We start from the raw sequence: 20,035 nt of genomic DNA on the forward strand, positions 1-20,035 counted from the left end.
TAATCGCAACAGTATTTGTCAATCTTGGAAGTACAATTGCATTTCCACCCTTCGCATATGGTATATCAACTGGGTACGACTCCATATATCTCTTTGTTTCTCTTCAAGTGTTATGTACTCTTCTTGATATTCGCACAATTCTGACATTGTTATCGTATCCTTTATCTGAAAGATTTGTGTATACAGTAAACCTGTAGCAAAGAGAGCATTAATAAATGCAAGAATAAGGTGTCGCTCATCTACTCGTCTTCCCATTTCTCTACACATGGTTCTCCAGCGTGTTGTTAGATGACGCAAAATCTCATTTGTTCTTCTGCGAAGTCCGAATTATGTCTCAATCCCTGGTCTTGACATATTATGACTGATGAATTGTCCTAAAAAGACGTTCTGTAAATGGTGAAATGACCCAATTGATTGTACTGGTAGCCCTTCAAACCATTTCAAAGCTTCTCCCGCCAAGCTCGCAGCAAAAAAATTACACATGACTGCATCATTGTTTTCCCATTGCAATAGAGATCGGGTGTAGGCTTTCACATGTTGTATTGCACAAGCACTTCCATAAAATATACTAGTAAACACTGGTAAGCTGCACTTGGAAGGTATTGCTTCCCTTTGGATTTGTCTTGTAAAAGGAGTTTTTCCAGCTTCTTCTACTGCTTCTTCTAATTGTCTCCTTTCACCATTTCTTCGTGTAGTCATCATTTCTCTTAATTCTGCCATTTCTCTCAAAATTTATTCACTTAAGGTTTGATCTAAATCTTATCGCATTGGTCTTTTTAATCTTGCTTTCCTTAGTCTATTCTCATGATTATTCTGATGTACTGCCTCTTGTATTTCACATTCTTCAGCTTATTCTCTTCTTCGCCTACACCTTTCTCTCTCAATGTTCATATCATTATGCACTTTATCATGCCTCTCTTATTCATCTCTTGTTTGTTCTATATCATCCATGCGATAACGTTCGCGTCGTCTTAATCTATTGTCATGATTGTTTTGACGTAACGCATCCTGCAATTCTCTCTCTTCAATTTCTTCTCTTCTTCTCTTTCTATTTCTTTCATCTCTCGCACGTGTAATCTCCTCTTCGCGCTCATACTGATTCCGCACCATTTCTCTTCCATGTAACATCATCTACTCTTGTCTTGGATCATCTTCCTCTCTTTCAAGATTATGATGTGTGCGACGAAGAAGCTCACGTGGATGTTCATATCGTTTAGTTCCTCGATCTTGAATTATAAGTCTTTTCTCCTGTTGATCCTGTGAATTATTATTTTCTTGCGAATTTTCTTCAATAAATTCCATGCGATGTCTTTGCCTATCATTTTCACGGTTAGATTGACTTTGTTTTGATGAACTTCTGCTTGACCTTGATCTCGACCTTGTAGCACTTCTTGATCTCTGTTCATGTAACCTAAGATTTTCTTCTCTCAGATCATCATTTTGACGAATCAAATTCGCACGCTCTTCGTCATCTCTTCTCCGTTCTGCAATCAATCTTTGTCTAAGTTCTGCAATTGTCATATCTTCTTCATTTCCATCAATTCTTCCTGGTATTCCAATCCTTTGTGTTTCTTCTCCAGTAGAACTTGTTTGCAAAGTACGAATACTCACTCTATCATAATTAATATCATTATTCCGCTCTTGTTCGGGCTGAGGTTCATGTTGGAGTTCACTTTCTTGAGATTCTTCTATTCTTTCCTCTTGGTGATCAAGATTTGTAATTCTTCTTCTTTCTGCGATTCTATTGCTCCTTCTAGCCGTTGTTCCTTGCTCAACAGTAGATCCAATTCTCACAATCTTTAATTTCAAAGAATTAAAAGTTTTCTCCACAATTTTCATATCTTACTTTTTCCAAGATTCAATTGATTTACTAACAGGATTTATCACTCCGTGTTTCTAGCGCCAAAAATGTAGTTGCAAGTTTCCTCACAACACATTCCACTATAACTATAATCAATATTAGGTAATCATCATTAAACTCTTCATTGATTATCAAGACTTAAGTCGGTTACAAGATGGATACAAGTATTACAACAATCTTACTTGCTCCTAGATTTACTTTCTCTCTCCTGATTTCTTATCTAATACTCACTAAAAGAATTCCCCCACAAGTAATAACCTCTCCTCTTTATATAAGATCTTACATAGTGGATGACAGCTAAGAGATCCTTTATTTTCGGAATCTCTATGCGATACACTCGCTCATGTACAATCACTCGTTCTCGCACAGACCGTACTTCGCATAGATCTTCACACTTTACTCGTGACTTTGCTGACATCATCCATTACGTCATCTCAACCTCCCTGTGTGCGATCTCCCTCGTTTAAGTTATATAGTCTTCACTTCGCATACTTACTAACATGTGCGATATCTCACTCCTACAATTGAAGAATACAAGGACAGTAACAACATCATTCTTAATAGAAGACCCAAGATAGGCTTCCGCAATCTCGTGCATCCCGATAAGAAACATAGATGATATTTTTTCAGCCGAAAACTGCTTTTCTTCGCCTTTGTATGCGACGATAATCGTGTGGTTTTCACCTGGTCCAAATTCTTGCAAACGTCCTCCCATGTAAGTAGTGATTTTACATTTTCACATGTAAGACTTTGAGATTCTTCTAATTTTTTTCTTTTAGTAAACGACATAGAGCAAGAGTGGTTAGAACCAGTGAAACATTAACCAACTTCGCCATTCTTTGTTTATGTTGTTTTACTTCAGATTTCCAGATGTGTTTCAGTCGTTTGATGTAAAATTAAGATCAGAACACTCATATCGATATATACAAGTTCATGGTGATATAGAGAGGAATTCGCCCACATCCGATTTCTTCTGCTTCATCAAGTTGTCAGTAATTTTGTTTGCAACGGGCTGGATGTGCATGTTCCATAATCTTTTAATTCCCCTCATTTATTTAGCAACAACTTAACTTCATTGCACACGGAAATCCCAAGTCTCATCTTGGCGCATGCAGGGATACATCTGAAGGGCTTGACCACGCTCCATCTTGATAAGCCGTAATCGTTTCACGCCTTGGGACTGGGACTACTGCAAGAGGTACACATATCAGTCCTACATGTATTCGTTCTAATTGAATCAAGTAATTCCAGCAAAAAGAAAAGAAAAGAAAGAACTCTTCAAATTACGTTCAGCTCATAATATAACTTAAGCGTATTTGATATAAATGGTTTAACGAATTCAATTCAATTCATTCCCTTCTTTTCTTTCGCAAAAGAAAATAGCACAAGCTAACGAACATCCAGTCACTGAAAAGAACGTTTGAGTTTATTATTTAGACTAAAATGATAAGCTAAAAATATGGAAACGACAAAAGTCCACCAGCATTGTTGTTCTTTGTATGTCGACATGTCTGCTCGTGACTCTTCCGCCATGCCATGATTACTTCATCCATCCCATGAATCCAATATACTAGTAACCATATCCCATGAATCCCATGATTAGCTAGAATCTGAAGGCTAACAATATCGGTTCAAATTTTACCCACGTCATTCATTTTCATACCATGAGTATCTGAAGACATTCACGTGTCAGTAAATAGACGGTCTATACAAAATTTGTTCATGTGGACTTCTGCCAACCAGTTCACTCTCTCTACCTTCCAAACATGAACATCTTCCCTTCCCTCTGTATATATTCTATCTTGAGGCATATTATTTCATCGGCAAAACAGCTTACTCATCCATTTATTATCACTAGAGCTCTTACATTCTTACGTCCTTGCTATTCCATCTAAAGAAATCAAAACTTTTAAGTATTCTCATATTTTCGAAATATAATGGCTGCTTCAGCATCATCTGCGGTGTACCACTCCATCTTGTCTAACCATGTCACCCATGTTCAAACCCAAACACGAAGAAATGCTAGCTTCAGAGTTTGCTGCATGGCCGAGGATAAGCAGTCTCCAATTTCAACTCCACGACCACGTGTTGCACCTAAGGTTCGTTGCATCGATTATATTTGTTTACCCATAACTTGGTGATTAATTGTCAATTTAACTTAATGCTTAAATGTTTTTTATGGTCTGCAGATGAGTACTAAATTTACAGATTTACTAGCATTCAGTGGGCCGGCACCTGAGAGAATTAATGGTAGACTTGCCATGATTGGGTTTGTTACTGCTATAGGAGTAGAACTCGCTAAAGGTACTGATGTCGCAGCACAGTTGGGTGATGGAGGACTACCATGGTTTCTGTATACATGTGTTTTGCTATCAGTAGCCTCAATTGTCCCATTGGCTCAAGGTGTCAGTGTTGAATCGAAATCGGACGGTATCATGTCCTCCACTGCTGAGATGTGGAACGGCAGAGCCGCAATGCTCGGGTTGGTTGCGTTGGTGCTCACTGAAGTTGCCAAGGGAGGAGCTCTGATATAATTTACGCAATGTTATTAACTCATTCCTGTATTCCTTGTTGGTGTTTTAGAAGATTAAATTTTACAAGGTCCCCCCTGTAAATGTTTTTGATCACTTATATATATATGATAACTTTGTCAACTTTTTTTTAATATGCATCATTTTGTCAAGAGAGATCCTTGTTCTAGATAGCATGTCTCTAATGTTTTTATTTATTTTCAACGTGACGACTTGTCGTGGGATTTTTGGGGTTGGGAGTAATGCTAGCTCATATCATTTTTGTTCCAAACTAATCGAATACTTGGTCTGCATGCGTACATATTTTGAAAATTTATTGATAAACTTAACACCAATTAAATTTAATAAATCAAGTTACTCCACTGGATAGCAAATAAGTAAAATAAAAATTTGAAGCATGTAAATAAGTAAATATTGTTGACAAATACGGAGTAAAAAAAGTAAAAAAATCGTAAATACTACCTACCACCTACGGGTAGTTAAAAAGGGTACCCTACGTTTTTACTTTACGCGTCTTCAAGATAAAGATTGGTGATATCCGTGAACTTCATTATTGTCCTTTAGACTTTAGTTGTGACAGTGTGACTTATCAGAATCAAGGACTCAAATTCAGATCTATAAACTACAACAAAGTATGCAATAACACTTGTGAATCTAATCAGCCTTACTAGAAACATTTTCATTTCTCGTTTACAGTTTATTCAATCTTTCAAGTGTGAGATTCATTTTGTTCTGAAAATGTTTGAAATTGAAGTTGATAAATCTGAAGACAGTAAGCAGCATGTTGTTGTTACAAATAGTAAAGAGGAAGAAGAAAAAGAGAAGGAGAGGGATTATCAATAACTCATAATGTTCATCGCTTGGTATGTGCGGAATCGGAATGGTGGATGAGAAGAAAGGACCTACAAGACATGGAACGGAGAGTCTATCAGAATCTACTGTAGCAGGAATTTTATCGGAGCACCAAATAAACATGCGTTCCCCAGGCAGATGCGCAGCTCTTTTACATGAGTTGCAAGCAGAGAATCGCAAATTAAAAAAGGAATAATAGAACTATTAGAGAAAAATCATTTGCACCGCTTAGAATTAGAAGAAGAGAAATTTCGATCCTTGGAATCATGCCTCTACCATTGCCGCCTTCTCCCACTCCCATCTCCTTTTCTTTCATTTTATGCACAATGGAGGTTTGGTAAAAATAAGAACGTTCTTGATAGAGTGCTAAGTTAAAATCCTTCGGTATGGAGACAGATCTTTTTAAACCAAAGAAGACGCCATAATTAAAGTAAAGGCTCAGCTGTACCAATATCATAAGACTTGAAGAAAATCAAGGTGCCTGTGCATGCCGCTCTTGCTAGGGACAGGCAGTGGCAGTGATATACTGGAGGAAGGTGGGGATGATGTCAAGTCCGCGTGGTCTTCCATACAGATACGCTGTTATGTCTATTTAAAGGGTTCAAAAAGAAAGAAATAAGTAGCTAATTCGAATACGACTTGTGTTGAATAATTTGATAACTGAGAATCGCACAAGGAAGAACATAGAAGAGCATGCAAACGAAATGTTATTGAACTATTTGAGTGAACCAGATAGAGCTAGAGTGCCTGAATATCAAATAAATGGACCTCCTCAGGCTGATGCAGCTCTTGCACATGATGAGTTGCAAGTAAAGAAAAGACAGGTTAATATAACTCGAGAAAAAGCACTTGCTCACTTGAAAGAATCAAATGAAAAGTTTGAGGCACATAACAATGAGCCAGACGCATTTAACGAAATATTTCCCGAGGAAAGGAATCGACGAGATAATGCAGATGGATGCATCCAATACTATACATGAGCTGCGAGACAAGGTTAACAATTTTGAGAGGAAGGAATTTCATCCCACGCGGTAAACAGAAAATCGCTGAGTCCCCCTCTTCCACGAAAGCGGAAACACCTACAATCTAAATTTCATTGCTAAATTTAAAGAAAAATTATTTGTGTCTCGTGTGTCATCAATTAAGCTGAACATGCATAATAAACTTGGCACTTGACACCAGCGCAAACCAATATACTAAACGGAATTGAACATAGAAACGGATTTTGCAGTAAACATAAAATGAACAAACTGATCGAAATTTGATTCATATATGGGTTCTTTCGGTGATCGAAATTACAGAAAGAGTGCATTTTTAATTAATCAAATTCGGAACTTAATCTAAATTTCCTCAAGACATGAAAATAACATAGAACAAGAAACATAAACGTGTGTCCCTGTTTCTTGAAATGATGAACTTGATAATAAATCCTAATGACGGAAAACAAAAATGAGAAACAAAAGAATTAACTTTTTAATTCTTGAATAGCTAAGATATCACCATTAGAGTCACCACCAGGACGTTGATTCATAAAGTTGAAAGATCGGATTTTCCATCTTCTTTAACTCATTAGGTATTAGAATCATCATTTATCATCAGGTTGTTGATTCAAGTTGTTCACAACCTTATTCTTTTTACTATTGCTAACTGCTTCAGGGCCTTCTTTCTTCATTTTCTCCATTTCTTGCTGAGCAATATGATAAAGAACAGGATGACGTTTACGACTTGCTCTTCCAGTAATACCTAATTCATGATAATGATGAGTTTCCTGATCTTGAAGTTTGCTGCTTGTTGCTTGAGTTGTATTGTCAGCAGAATCATCAACTGGTAGAGACTTTGTCATCTTTCCGTCATTCATATCTTTTTCTACTGACAACAACTTTGTTTTAAGATCTTTTAATTCCTCAGACAAAGAATCATTTTCCTCAGACTTATTATATACAAAATCTATAAGTCGTCGTTTCCTTTTAGGGTTCATACTCACATGCGCACTTTCCTTCGACATTTCAATGAAAATTTTCAACTCCGCTGCATACTTATCCAACTCTTCCTTACCTTTCTTCAACGCTGTTGCTTTCGAACTAATCATTGCCTCCAGTTCTTGCCTTCTAGTAATATTTTTCTCTCTTCCTGATTGTTCTTCTGGTTGATTTTCTTGATGAGAACGACTACTACTTTCAGTAATACCAAATTCTTGATGACGATGAGTTTCTTGATCTTGAAGTTTGCTGCTTGTTGCTTGAGTTGTTTTGTCAGTACCAGCATCATCATTACCTAACCCTCCGTGATCTATATTAGCTTTTTCCATTATGATCAAAGGATATCTTCTTTAGTTTGTTGCAGGAGATGACGATCGAATATTTCTATTGGTGTAATTTCAAGTTAGATTTTGAAACTTTAAATCTTTAAACGATTCTTGAATCTCTAGGAATAAAGAATATTTTTTGTTGTTTAAGATGAGTTTCAGCAGAGAAAGAGTTTCAGAAAGAGATGAAGAGAATAATCACAATGTTAGTCGATACATTCATCTCTTTAAATAGACTCCGTTTAGCAGCCAACTGTCTGTTGTTATATTTCGAATGTGTGATATTGGCGCCCTAGATTGTGGACAGCCTCCAAGACAATTTTGGATGGTAAATAGCATGCTCTTCTGCCCTAGATTATGACGTACTTAAAAATGACGGACGTACTTTAAAATGAGCATGGTCGAAATTTATTATGCCTTTGAAACTCTTTGTCCTCTATACATGCACAGCTTGTTACAAAACCACTTTCATCTCTCTCACGCTTTCTAGCTTTAATCATGGAGCAAAACCAGTTCCCATTAGCATCGAGATCAGCTGATGGAAGAAGTGATGAAGGTAGACATCCACCTGTTACTAGTGCAGCCCCGTGGATTCTGATTCCTTATGAAAAAGGTAGGAAAAAACAAGCTTTTTATAATCCTTGTGAATAATTGAATAAAATAAGTTTTCAAAAATTTATACCAGAGTTGGATGGGAAGGTGTTTTGGCAGATTTGGGTTAATTGTGCCATTTGGAGAAAAAGAAATAAATTAGACTAGATTTGTTCCCTTGCTACGTAACGAGCATTGTTTTCTTTCAACTTAGTGTATCTTGGGCTTCGCACCGTCCCGCGCTGATGCATTTTTTATTTGGTGTGACGGGGAATACATTAAATAGGCAAAGAAAAGATAAAAGAAAATAGGTGCAGATTTTATTTATTTTTTCTCTTTTATTTTTCGAAGAAAATGTGAGTGAAATATGTTGGTTTTTCTTTTTATTTATGTATTATTTAAGAAAAAAGAGGCCCCATATAGTAGATACTCGACTTTTGAATTGAATTTGAACTTCCATAAAATTTACAGAAAATGGGTTATATAGCCAAAAAGGTGTGTTTCCTGGACCAAATGGACGGGTAGAGGGTCAAATGGACAGTGAACATTTTTAATTGAAACTGGCCCAATTACCCTTACCTTTCTTCTTCCTCACTAGATAATATCGATCTCCATCTCTCAATTCTCCACCGTTTCCATTACTTTCTTCTTCTGCTCTCTGCTCTCGATCTTCTCTTTCTCAACCACCACCATCATCAACTATAAGCAGATCTATCAGCACCACATCGACAATAACTACAACCACCACCATCATCATCTACAACAACTACAACCGACACCACCACCTTCCTCCACCGCCGCAACCATCGACAATACTACAACCACCACCATCAGCATCTACAGCAACTACAACCAACACCACCACCTTCCTCTACCACCGCAAACATCAACATTATCGTCAACATTGATATCACCACCACCACAAAATACCGGCAACCCTAATTAAATGGAGAATTCTCAAATTCATTCAAACTTAGGGTTTTCTCTTCCATCAATTTCACTGGTGAGTTTCTCGATCCTAATTGTTTTTCATGATTTTATTATCATAACTCATCAATTTCACACGAATTGATGTTAACTACCTTAATTTTCTGAAATGAATCATTTTTATGAGTGAAATTTCATTCTGTTTTTTTTTTTTGTTGTGTAAATCTAGCTTAAAACATGATTGAAAATGGTTTGGAATAAACTGGTTTCATCTTGGTTTAAGTTTTGTAAAATCCAGTTTAAAATTCATTGAATTTTGTTTGTATGTAACTAGTTTCATCTAGGTTAAGCTTATGTAAAATCTAATCTGAAATTGATTGAATTTGGTTCCATCCACATTTACACTAGGATGAAACTGGTTTCATCCCGTTTTAAACTGAGTTGAACTCGATCCATCTCTGGCGAAAACAATTTTATGCATATAGAGTTTATCTTATGGTACAGGTAACTACACCGTGACACTAATTACTTGAGGTTGCTAGATAGTCGTGGACATGGTTACAGTGCTCATTCTACTTTTTGGTATTGCAGCTTCATGTTCAGTTTCCCGAGGCTCCGTGGATGCCAATAGTTGGAGGCTACGATTGGCAAGCTCACGGAAAATGGAATTGTTTTTCTTGGACCAGCCCAATGGAGAAATTGGCTGAGAAGCTGGTGGTAGAGGTGTACTATTTGATATGGGAGGTGCTGGAAGTGGTACAAGTTATGGGGAAAATGGTGCTTTGATGTTGGAGCTGGTGGGCAGTGGGGGTGAATACTTGGTTGTAATGCTGGTGCTGGTGGCGGTATTAGGAATTTCAGATTGTCTACAGTTTTTCGTTAAAATCAAAGTCTGCTTAATGCGATTCCTTTATGCTGTAAATTTTGTTACATTATCATTTTGGTCTTACATACATTACTTTGCTTATGTACTGGCTTTGATCTCATTAATTATAACTGATATTTTGTGTGCTTACAAATTTATCAAAAATTTCGGTTCTTTCTTTTGTTTTTTTCTATGGAATGCCAGGTGCCAAAAGTAGGGCTGTCAATGGATGTTAACGTAACGGATATTGTCTCTTCCGCTGCCGCTGTCATTAAAAATTAGCGGATATCCGTTATCCGTTAAGCTCCGACAGAAATAGGAAAATCAAAAACGTTGCCGTTACGTTGGATTTACCGGATAACGGATATTTATCCGTTACCATCCGGTACAAACAGAAAATAGGCTAAAAACACATATCAGCTATTAAATCCAACAAAACAGGTTCTAAATCCATGCCACACACACACAAAAACAGACATACAAATATTCAGATGTTCTAGGCTTCTAGCAAAAGAAAAAATCATGTTTTTTGAAAAGAAAAAGACATCTCCATGACTCCATCTCCATTTGCTGCAACAAGCCAACAACTGCAAATGCATTCCTCCTCTAGGCTCCAGCTCCATATTCTCCACTGCCAGTGCCAAGTGCAACTGCATCTGCAACTGCAAGTGCATTCCTTCCACCTTGCTCCTTAGTCCTGAACTTCTGCATTTTGAAAGGAAAATCAAAAGTGTTAGACATTTTAAGCTGGAAATGTCATTGTCAGTGCAATAAGCATCTAAATTGCAAATAAAAGATTAAGATGTAAGGAAACTTACCAGTAACACAACTATCGCTGTCATTGATAGTGATATCTGGCAGCCAATCACCCAAAAAAAGCAATGCTTCAACAAGTTCTGGAGCTAATGAACTCCTGTGAGATGTGAGAACCCTGCCACCAAACTCATGATGTCTTCCCTAACTGTATTCCTAGTGTAAAGCTTAGCATTAGGATTTAGAGACTTAACAAACTCTCTAAAATAAGGATGCTCAACTATAATGATTGGATAACTATGTTTAGCAATCATTTTGGCAACTAGTATCCTAGTAGCAACAACATCATACTTCCAATTAGCTAACTTTGTTTGAGCATTACCTGTTTTGACAGAAGTGATCTTCCTTTGTCCTTTCTGATTCTCAGGCTTTTCCATGCAGATTCTAGCATGGTAATGCAAGCGGCTGGTTCTTTGTTTACTGGGAGCAGGTATCTTTTTATGACAATGCTTGCATTCAGCCATAAGTATCCCAACATGGCAACATCCTTCCCTTTTACTATCTTCTTTCCAATTTTCCTATCAAAATCAACCCACACATCAGAACTTACTGAGCGCAGTTTTTTCTTCTGTTCAACTATAACTGGGTCTTCATCTACTTCTACATCTTCTTCTCTAGGAAGAATTGCAGGTGTAACAGAAGCATGTGTTGAATTAATTCCAGAACCTTCAACTTGGTTGGATGCAGCAGCAGGTAAATGTGATGCAACTGACAATGAGAGACCCAACATGGTTTGATGCTCCTCTTTCGCTTTGGGACATGATTAATTTCACAATTTTGAAATTATGAACCCTAATTTAAGAAACCCTAATTCCTAAATTGAAAAACTAAGTAAGATTGAAATTAAACTCACAGGAAATTGAAGAAGAAAACACTAATTTCGAATCACTAATCACACTCACACAAGATTTCTATAGAGAAAACGATGATTTCTCTCTTTTTCTCTCTGTTGAAACTGAAGTGAAGAAGAAGAGAATGAACTGAATTCATTCGAGTTTCGACGATACACAAACACAACACAAGTGAAAAATGTACACGTGCAATACGCACGTTAGCGGATAACGGAACTAAACCTAACGGAAATGCACGGTTCCACTACCGTTACATTAAGAAGGGATTATCCGTTAACTTATCGGTATCGGATATCCGTTTACCGCTATGTCGGACGGTAGCGGTAACGGCTAACGGATTATCGGTATCGGCTAACGGAAAATCGGTATGCATTGACAGGCCTAGCCAAAAGTTAAACATACTCACACGATGTTATTCCACTATCCTATAACATCCTAACTACTCCAATGTCCAATGTCAAGTTACATTTTTCAGAATCATTTTTTCCTAATTACAACAATATTCTATCGGTTAAAACTAAATAAGATTACATTTTCAATGAGAATTGAAAAAATAAAATTGATCAAATAAATTGATCAAACAAATGAAATAAAGTTGAAAAAATAACCATGTCCAAAAAGATTACATTTTCAAAGATTACATTTGGTACTAACCTTTGAATCTGACGTTGAATCTTTTCTGCAAACAAAAATTTTATCAACCCTGTCCAAAAGTAGAGAAATACAAAATTGATTAAAAAAATGAAGCAATCATTAAAATATAAAGCAAACAAATATTAAAACGAGCAAATAAAAATTCAATCGAAAACAAAATAATAAACCTATTTTCACATTATTTTTCTTAATTTTTTTCATACCATAATTTAAAGCAAAATAAGTCTACTAAAATAAAAATATATATTACAATAAAGCCAATTTCTAAAAGTGTTACGTATTTTTCTTAATATCATAGTACATAAAACTAAAAGTAAAATAATCTCTATTCCTAAAAATATTTCAAAGAATAAATATGGCTACCAAAAATAACCGTGGTTGTCAATATGATTAAAAATGCATAAATTTAAGACTCGACTTTAATATTATTTCCAAAATATCTTCTTCTATTTATGAAATCATTCATAAATATATTTAAAAAAATATAAATTGGTAGACTTATTAACTGTAATTGCCCAAAATATATTATATATTGGTAGACTTATTGGTAGTCTCAAATTTATAAATTTGAGACTGAGATTTGATATTATTTCCAAAATATGATCTTTTATTATGGAATCATCTTCTATATATGGAGAATCTGGGCATTGTAAAAATCTATATAAATTACTCGGAAAACTCTCATCGTTTCAACAGTTGTTGGTTTTTCTTCTTCCATGCTTTTATTATTCTGTTTGTATTTTACGTTGATTAGTTTTTTTTTGTTTGTTGATTTTGTTTTGCAGTTGTTGATGAGATGTCCCCGAAGTTGATGATGAAACAATGAAATGGGTCCTCCCAATTGACGATGAAACAATGAAACGGGATCTTTGGGTTCACTTTTAAGTAGGGCTGCACATGGGCGGGTATGGGTGGGTATAAGCTAAAACCAACCTCGCACCCACAGACTTCGGGTTTTTTTTTTCATAACCAACCCCGCACCCACAAACAGCGGGCGGGTTTTGTTACCCGCCCGCTACGGGTTGGGCGGGTATGGGTTTAAACGGGTTTAAACCCGCTTTATATTCAAGTATTTAGAGTAACTTATATTCTCCTTGATTAAGTGAGAAAAAAAAACCAAAACCCCCAAAATATTCATATCTAGGAAGTTCACAGATGAAGATTAAGTGTTGAATCTGTTGATTTTTCGATTGTTGTCGATTTCTGGTGAAGATTCGAAGTTGTTGTTGTCGATTTCTGGTAATTGTCGTTCGTAGGTGAAGAAGAAGAACTGAGGAGGAAGAAGAGGAGAGGCCGAACAGATAGAAGAGTGTAGAAAGTGAATGAGGGTTATCAGTTATCCTATCTACTAGTATTAGAGTTTCATAATGGACGACTAGGATTAGTTTTATCTAATGATATATAATCTGCGGGTTTTTTGGGCGGGTATTAGCTTAAACCAACCTCGCACCCACAGACAGCGGGTTTTTTTTTCATAACCAACCCCGCACCCACAACGGGCGGGTATGGATTAAAAACCCACGGATTTAGCGGGTACGGGTGGGTTTGGGTATCGTGGGCGGGTCTTGTGCATCCCTACTTTTAAGGTGATGAATTTTCTTTTTCTTCTATATTTTCTATTGGTTATGCCTCGCAATGAATAATGAAGCCATGAAATTGAACCTTACGTTTAGTTTGATATTCTTTTTTCTAAACCAAATATAAGCGATCAATCTATTAATTTCGCAGTTGTTTGAGGGTGAAAACGATTTCTGCTGATTTTGGTAAACGAGTTTAAACCCTAAACAATGTACTGCAAGGGAATAATTTAGATTCGAGACATCAATCTTTACAAATCCATCCTAAACCAAGAAATGGACGTTCCATACTTGATTCGGTCACAAAGGGTTAGGTTTGGGGAGGGAAGCGAAGAGAATGTTGAGACCAGAATAGTTCATTCTGGAAGAGTAGTTGTTTCACGACTTGTATCAGAAAGTGGGAAGCTAATAGATGGAAATCTAGCAAATATTTTCTGAGTGTTGTTTCCTCCTGACCTGAACTTGTTGTTCGGTGGAAATAGGTAAGACCTATTTATACAAGTCGAAATGAAACGTACTCTGGTCTCGTAAGAAATGGAAAACGGATGAGTAAATGGGAGGAGGTGGTAACCGGTAACTCCTGGAATTGATGTTCCATAAAAGAAAGAGTTTCACCATTACTCCCTGTATTTACTAACCGCCTCATCCTTATGACATTGTCTTATAACGGGCGTAGTGCACGCCGCATGTTGTAAACCGCCAAACCAATACCCAATGAGCATCCCCCCAGTTTGTGACATGTGTTGATGTCTCGAGTGTTTTCGTGGAAAACATGTAGCATGTTGTTGTTCGGCAAGTTGAGCTTGGGAGACTTGCCGGCTCGGTGGTGACCTTCGACGGTCGAGATTTTTCATCTTGAGAGGAAGGGTAGCCGTTGATTATTGCAACCCTTCGTTTAGTAGCCAGTGGCATGAAAGCATGGCCGGTACGGCTTTAATATGGCCTAGTTTAGGCGCGGCCAAAAGTTAGGGTTTTGGCTTTATTTGGGCGCGACGAAACTAGGGCTTGGCGTAGGTCCAAAGGTTGCCATGCGTTAGCTGGTAACCTTGGACGGATAAGATCTGCATCTTAGATGGAAAATTGGTCGTTGATCTTCTCAAGCCTTTGTTTTGGTATCCACATAGGGAAGGCCGGCATGGTATGATGCGGCAAGGTGGTTGGCATGCCTTGACGCGGTTTGGGAGTGGCGAAAACAAAGGTTTTGGCGTTGGGCCAAAGCTTACCATGCGTTGGTTGGCGACCTCGGATGTCTAAGCTTTGCATCTTAGATGGAAGGATGGTCGTTGATCGTCGCCAGCCTTTGTTTTGGTAACCGCATAGGGAAGGCTGGCATGGTATGGCGCGGCAAGGTGGCTGGCATGCCATTTGCACATGTGGCATGGCCGGTATGCCTTGGCGAGGTTTGGGCGTGCCAAAACTAAGGTTTTGGCGTTGGGCCAAAGGTTACCATGTGTTGGTTGGTGACCTTGGACGGATGAGATTTGCATCTAAGATGGAAGGGTGGCCGTTGATTGTCGCACGCCTTCGTTTTGGCAGCCATGAAGGGAAGGCCGGCATGGCATGGCTTAGGCGCGGCAAGGTGGATGGTGCGGCATGCCATTGGCACATGTGGCATGGTCGGCATGCCTTGGCGTGGTTTAGGCGCGACCAAACTAGGGTTTTGGCGTTGAGCCAAAGGCTACCATGCGTTGGTTGGTGACCTTGGACGGCTGAGATTTGCATCTAAGATGGAAGGGTGGTCGTTGATTGTCGCACGCCTTCGTTTTTCCAGCCGTGAAGGGAAGGCCGGCATGGCATGGCTTAGGAACGGTAAGGTGGATGGCGCGGCATGCCATTGGCACATGTGGCATGGTCGACATGCCTTGGTGTGGTTTAGGCGCGGCCAAACTAGGGTTTTGGCGTTGGGCCAAAGGTTACCATGCGTTGTTTGGCGACCTTGGACGACTAAGATTTGCATCTAAGATGGAAGGGTGGCCGTTGATCACCGCACGCCTTCATTTTGGTAGCCGCATAGGGAAGGCCGACATGGTATGGCGCGGAAAGGTGGTTGGCATGCCATTGGCACATGTGGTGTGGCTGGAATGGTTGGCATGCCTTGGCCCGTTTTGGCGTGGCCAAAACTAGGGTTTGGTCTAAGGTTACCATGAGTTGTTTGGCGACCTTAGAAGGCTAAGATTTGCATCTAAGATGGAAGGGTGGCCGTTGATCATCGCACGCCTTCGTTTTGGTAGCCGCATAGGAAAGGCCGGCATGGCATGTCGCGGCAAGGTGGTTAGCATGCCATTGGCACATGTGGCATGGCATGCCTTGGCGCGGTTTGACGTGACCAAAACTAGGGTTTGGGCCAAAGGTTACCATGCGTTGTTTGGCGACCTTGGATGGGTAAGATTTTCATCTAAGATGGAAGGGTGGTTGTTGATCATCGCACGCCTTCGTTTTGGTAGCCGCATAGGGAAGGCCGACATGGTATGGCGCAGCAAGGTGGTTGGCATGCCATTGGCACATGTGGTGCGGATGGCATGGTTGGCATGCTTTGGCGCGGAGGTGCGGCTGGCATGGCATACCAATGGCACAGTGGTGAGGCTGGTATGGTTGGCATCCCTTGACGTGGAGGTGCGGCTGGCATGGCTTGCCATTGGAGCAGTGGTGCGGCTGGCATGGTTGGCATGCCTTGGCGCGGAGGTGCGGCTGGCATGGTTGGCATGCCTTGGCGCGGAGGTGCGGCTGGCATGGCATGCCATTGGCGCAGTGGTGCGGATGGCATGGTTGGCATGCCTTGGCACGGAGGTGCGGCTGGCATGGCATGCCGTTGGAGCAGTGGTGCGGCTGGCATGGTTGGCATGCCTTGGCGCGGAGGTGCGGCTGGCATGGCATGCCATTGGCGCAGTGGTGCGGCTGGCATGGTTGGCATGCCTTGGCGCGGAGGTGCGGCTGGCATGGCATGCCATTGGCGCAGTGGTGCGGCTAGCATGGTTGGCATGCCTTGGCGCGGAGATGTGGTTGGCATGGTATGCCATTGGCACAGTGGTGTGGCTGGCATGGTTGGCATTCCTTGGCGCGGTGACATGGCTGACATGGTATGCCATTGGCACAGTGGTGCGGCAGGCATGGTTGGCATGCCTTGGCGCGGTAGCATGAGAATTAGGGTTTGGCATAGATGATGTCAGTCAGTGTTAAGGGTTCTACCGTGGAACATGACCCATGTAAAAAAAAAGGGTATCCCGGTAATTCTTACGTAGGCATGCTGATTGATTCAATAAATGTGCTAATGGTCATAGTGACGTCATGTCAGATGTATAATTTTACGATTTTAACCCTAAGCTAAAAAATACCATCAACATTAAGTCCCTTGCTTAGCTCGGAATAGGAGAATTGTTGCGAGGTAAGCATAAGATGGTGACAGGCGAGGACAAAATTGAAATGACAAGTCGTGAAAAGATGTTCAAGAAGACCCAACTAACCTTTTTCGAGAGGTAAGGAGAGTTCGTGATTCTCGTGTTGGCGGACTTGCATAGATTCTACTTATGGTGTTGCTGGCTAGACCGTGAAGTGGTGAGATGTAGATTGTCGGCTTGGAATGAGATCCGAAGGTGTTGGTCGGCTTGGAATGGGAGCCTCAGGCGTTGGTCAGCTTGGAATAGGAGCCGCAGGCGTTGGTCAGCTTGGAATGGAAGAAACTGGCTTCGGTCAGCGGAATGGTGGAAACTGTCTTCAGTCCGCAGAATGGTGTAAACTGGTCTCAGAACTTCGGTTACCAAACGATGGTGATGACGCTGGAACTTCGGTTATCAAATGGTAGTGATGGCGCCTGGCAACTTTGTCGAAATCAGGGTTTGGGATGCCGAAACCCTAATTAGCGCTCCTTACTAAAATCATTGTAGAATTCTCGTACGAACTCGGATTTTGATGGTCCGGCCCTCCATCTGACCGGAAAAGAATTTCCTATGTAGAAATTTACGTTTAGTCCCATAGTTGTTGAGCTTTGGAAGTTCTAGTCCTCCCCTCTCAAGCCTAGTACTAGGAGATCCAAATTCACCAAAACTTAGACGAGTTAGTCTTTTCATGAACGATTCAGTCCAGAATTTATTTTTTGATGATAAAAATACCCATCATTCGAATGCAATATTATCTCTTCGTGATTTCATTTCATTTTCATGGAACCAGCTCTCTTGAAAGAAGAAGAAATCGTAATACCTACTCTCGTCGTGTCATGGGAAGTTCAATCTCCAAAGCATCATAATAAAAAAAAACACTCGGTTCAACTTGGAAAACCTAAATCGTCAATTTATCTTCTGGATAATTAACTTGAAATTAAGAGGAAAAATCGACGAGATTTAGTTTCAGCGGATTTCATCATTGAAGGCGATTTAAAAGATAGGTGAATCTGTTGTTATCTTTTGATTTGATCGCCACTGTTAATCTTTCGATTTGAAATCGATTTTAGAGTTTTGTTTCACGGTTTGAAAAACCTAATTACTGTGATTTCAATTCGAATTTCCTTTTCGATTAATAATAAGAATTTAGATTTATAATCACCTCATCTTGATCGACCTTCTTGTTGTGTTCGATTTTTTCTTTTTTTTTTCCTTTTATTATTATTTCATCAGTTGTTGCTTGTTTGATTACCAGTTGTTGCGAGAACTTTAGTTAAATTATTATAGAAGGAATCGAGGTGTTTAAGAAGGAAACTGCTGGAATCAAACAAAATAATTGCTGACCAAAGGTAGTAAATTAATGTTCCTGCTTACCTTTTAAATTCCACTACTAGGTTGAATTTTTAGTGTTGAATTTGTTGAATTTAATAATTTTTCTTAATAGTAGCAAAACTGACTGGATTTTGAAATGATGGTTCATAATTAATTCACATTTAGCCGTATCATAAATTTATTAATAAACTAAGCAGCTTATTAGTTATGTATGAATACATCAAAAAAAAATCATCTTAATTGAAGTTTTGTATCATTATCTCATATTCAGGTGTGATAGGTCTCAAGACATGGCTGATTACATGGATTTACTGTAAACCTAGTGATATTTTTCATCTTGGATTATGTTGGTAATTAAGTATTCATTATTCTAACTTCTATAAACGCATAATTCCACAGACTCCAACAATACATTCCTACATACATTTTCTTAAACTTCAGCATTTGGTTTATTTCTTTGCTATCGCAATCGCAGCCTTAACCTTCTGAATTTAGCTTAATAACATTGAATACTATTAATTGTTATGAGTAATGATGGTACAAGGGTCTCTGATAGGATCTCTAATGAGTTTTTCTTTTTTTTATTGCACATTGCTATGAGTAGTGGTAGTACAAGGGGTAAGTGAAGATGTATTTTTTTGTATGCCAATCAGAAGAAGAAAATATGAAGAATTTAATTGTTTTTCCTGGAAGTGGATCTTTGGATTTTCCCAGGAAAGAGTATATGAAAATGATTCATATACCATTGTTAGTTATTTTTGTTATCAATTTTGACTTGTGGATATTGAACTCGACTGGAGTGTACTAGAAAAAAGAGTTGATTTTGGTTGCATATTTCCTTTTATTGCAGGGACGACTGAAAGTTAGGGACTTTGGATAGTCATACATACAATGTGTGGGACATCGGATTACTTAGCACCAAAGATAGTTTAAAACAAAGGTTTTAACTACTCAATTTTACTTTTTGGGTTCCATCATTTGAAGCTGAGACGCAAAACGAAATATTTATAAGGTATTGAATAAGGATCTTAGAGGTTCAGCTTTTGCAGCTACATGGTTACGTAATAATTTGAACATTCATGCCATTTTTTAAAATAAAAATTGTATCGGTTCTTGTTCGCAATGCAATTGGTATATGTCCTTTTGTTCACAGTGCAATTGGTATAGGGCCTTGTGCACAGACTCCTACACCCCTACCATCTCAGAGAGATGATAGAGGAAGTGGCTCAAGTAGATCACAAGCAATAGGAGGATACAGTGGAGGTGATAGGGGTCGTAGCCATGGGTACCACCCTTATTTTGCATTTGTTTCAATAAATGAACCAAATTATAAAATAATGCTAGTTGAGATATCTTGGGTGCTCATATCTTCTTAATAATCTCATGTAGGAGTACGTAACTGCTAATGCAGGCAGCAACAATGCTTCAAACTTTTCGTCATTAATGCTCATATCTTTAACAATGCTCATATATTCTTAATAATCTTATATGCAGAAGCATGT

General features: G+C 38.8%; 2 protein-coding genes across 2 annotated transcripts; one reads left to right on the forward strand and one right to left on the reverse strand.

Annotated features, from left to right (window-relative positions):
• Positions 1–1,131: 1,131 nt before the first annotated feature.
• Positions 1,132–1,839, reverse strand: LOC113351384 (pre-mRNA-splicing factor 38B-like). Its single transcript, XM_026595379.1, has one exon. It carries the CDS (start codon positions 1,837–1,839, stop codon positions 1,132–1,134), a length of 708 nt encoding a protein of 235 aa, XP_026451164.1.
• Positions 1,840–3,673: 1,834 nt separating this feature from the next.
• LOC113353530 (early light-induced protein, chloroplastic-like) lies at positions 3,674–4,528 on the forward strand. Its single transcript, XM_026597101.1, has 2 exons — positions 3,674–3,960; positions 4,051–4,528. Exons 1-2 carry the CDS (start codon positions 3,799–3,801, stop codon positions 4,393–4,395), a joined length of 507 nt encoding a protein of 168 aa, XP_026452886.1. The 5' UTR covers positions 3,674–3,798; the 3' UTR covers positions 4,396–4,528.
• The last annotated feature ends 15,507 nt before the right edge of the window (positions 4,529–20,035 follow it).

The sequence above is a fragment of the Papaver somniferum genome, chromosome 2 (assembly GCF_003573695.1).
Source record: "Papaver somniferum cultivar HN1 chromosome 2, ASM357369v1, whole genome shotgun sequence".
NCBI lineage: Eukaryota > Viridiplantae > Streptophyta > Magnoliopsida > Ranunculales > Papaveraceae > Papaver > Papaver somniferum.

What these genes read in the sequence shown, in the direction of transcription:
- LOC113351384 (XM_026595379.1), bottom strand. Translation starts at nt 1,839, where the DNA reads ATGAAAATTGTGGAGAAAACTTTTAATTCTTTGAAATTAAAGATTGTG.
- LOC113353530 (XM_026597101.1), top strand. Translation starts at nt 3,799, where the DNA reads ATGGCTGCTTCAGCATCATCTGCGGTGTACCACTCCATCTTGTCTAAC. An exon ending in GACCACGTGTTGCACCTAAG is followed by an intron (nt 3,961 to 4,050) that starts GTTCGTTGCATC and finishes TATGGTCTGCAG; the next exon opens with ATGAGTACTAAATTTACAGA.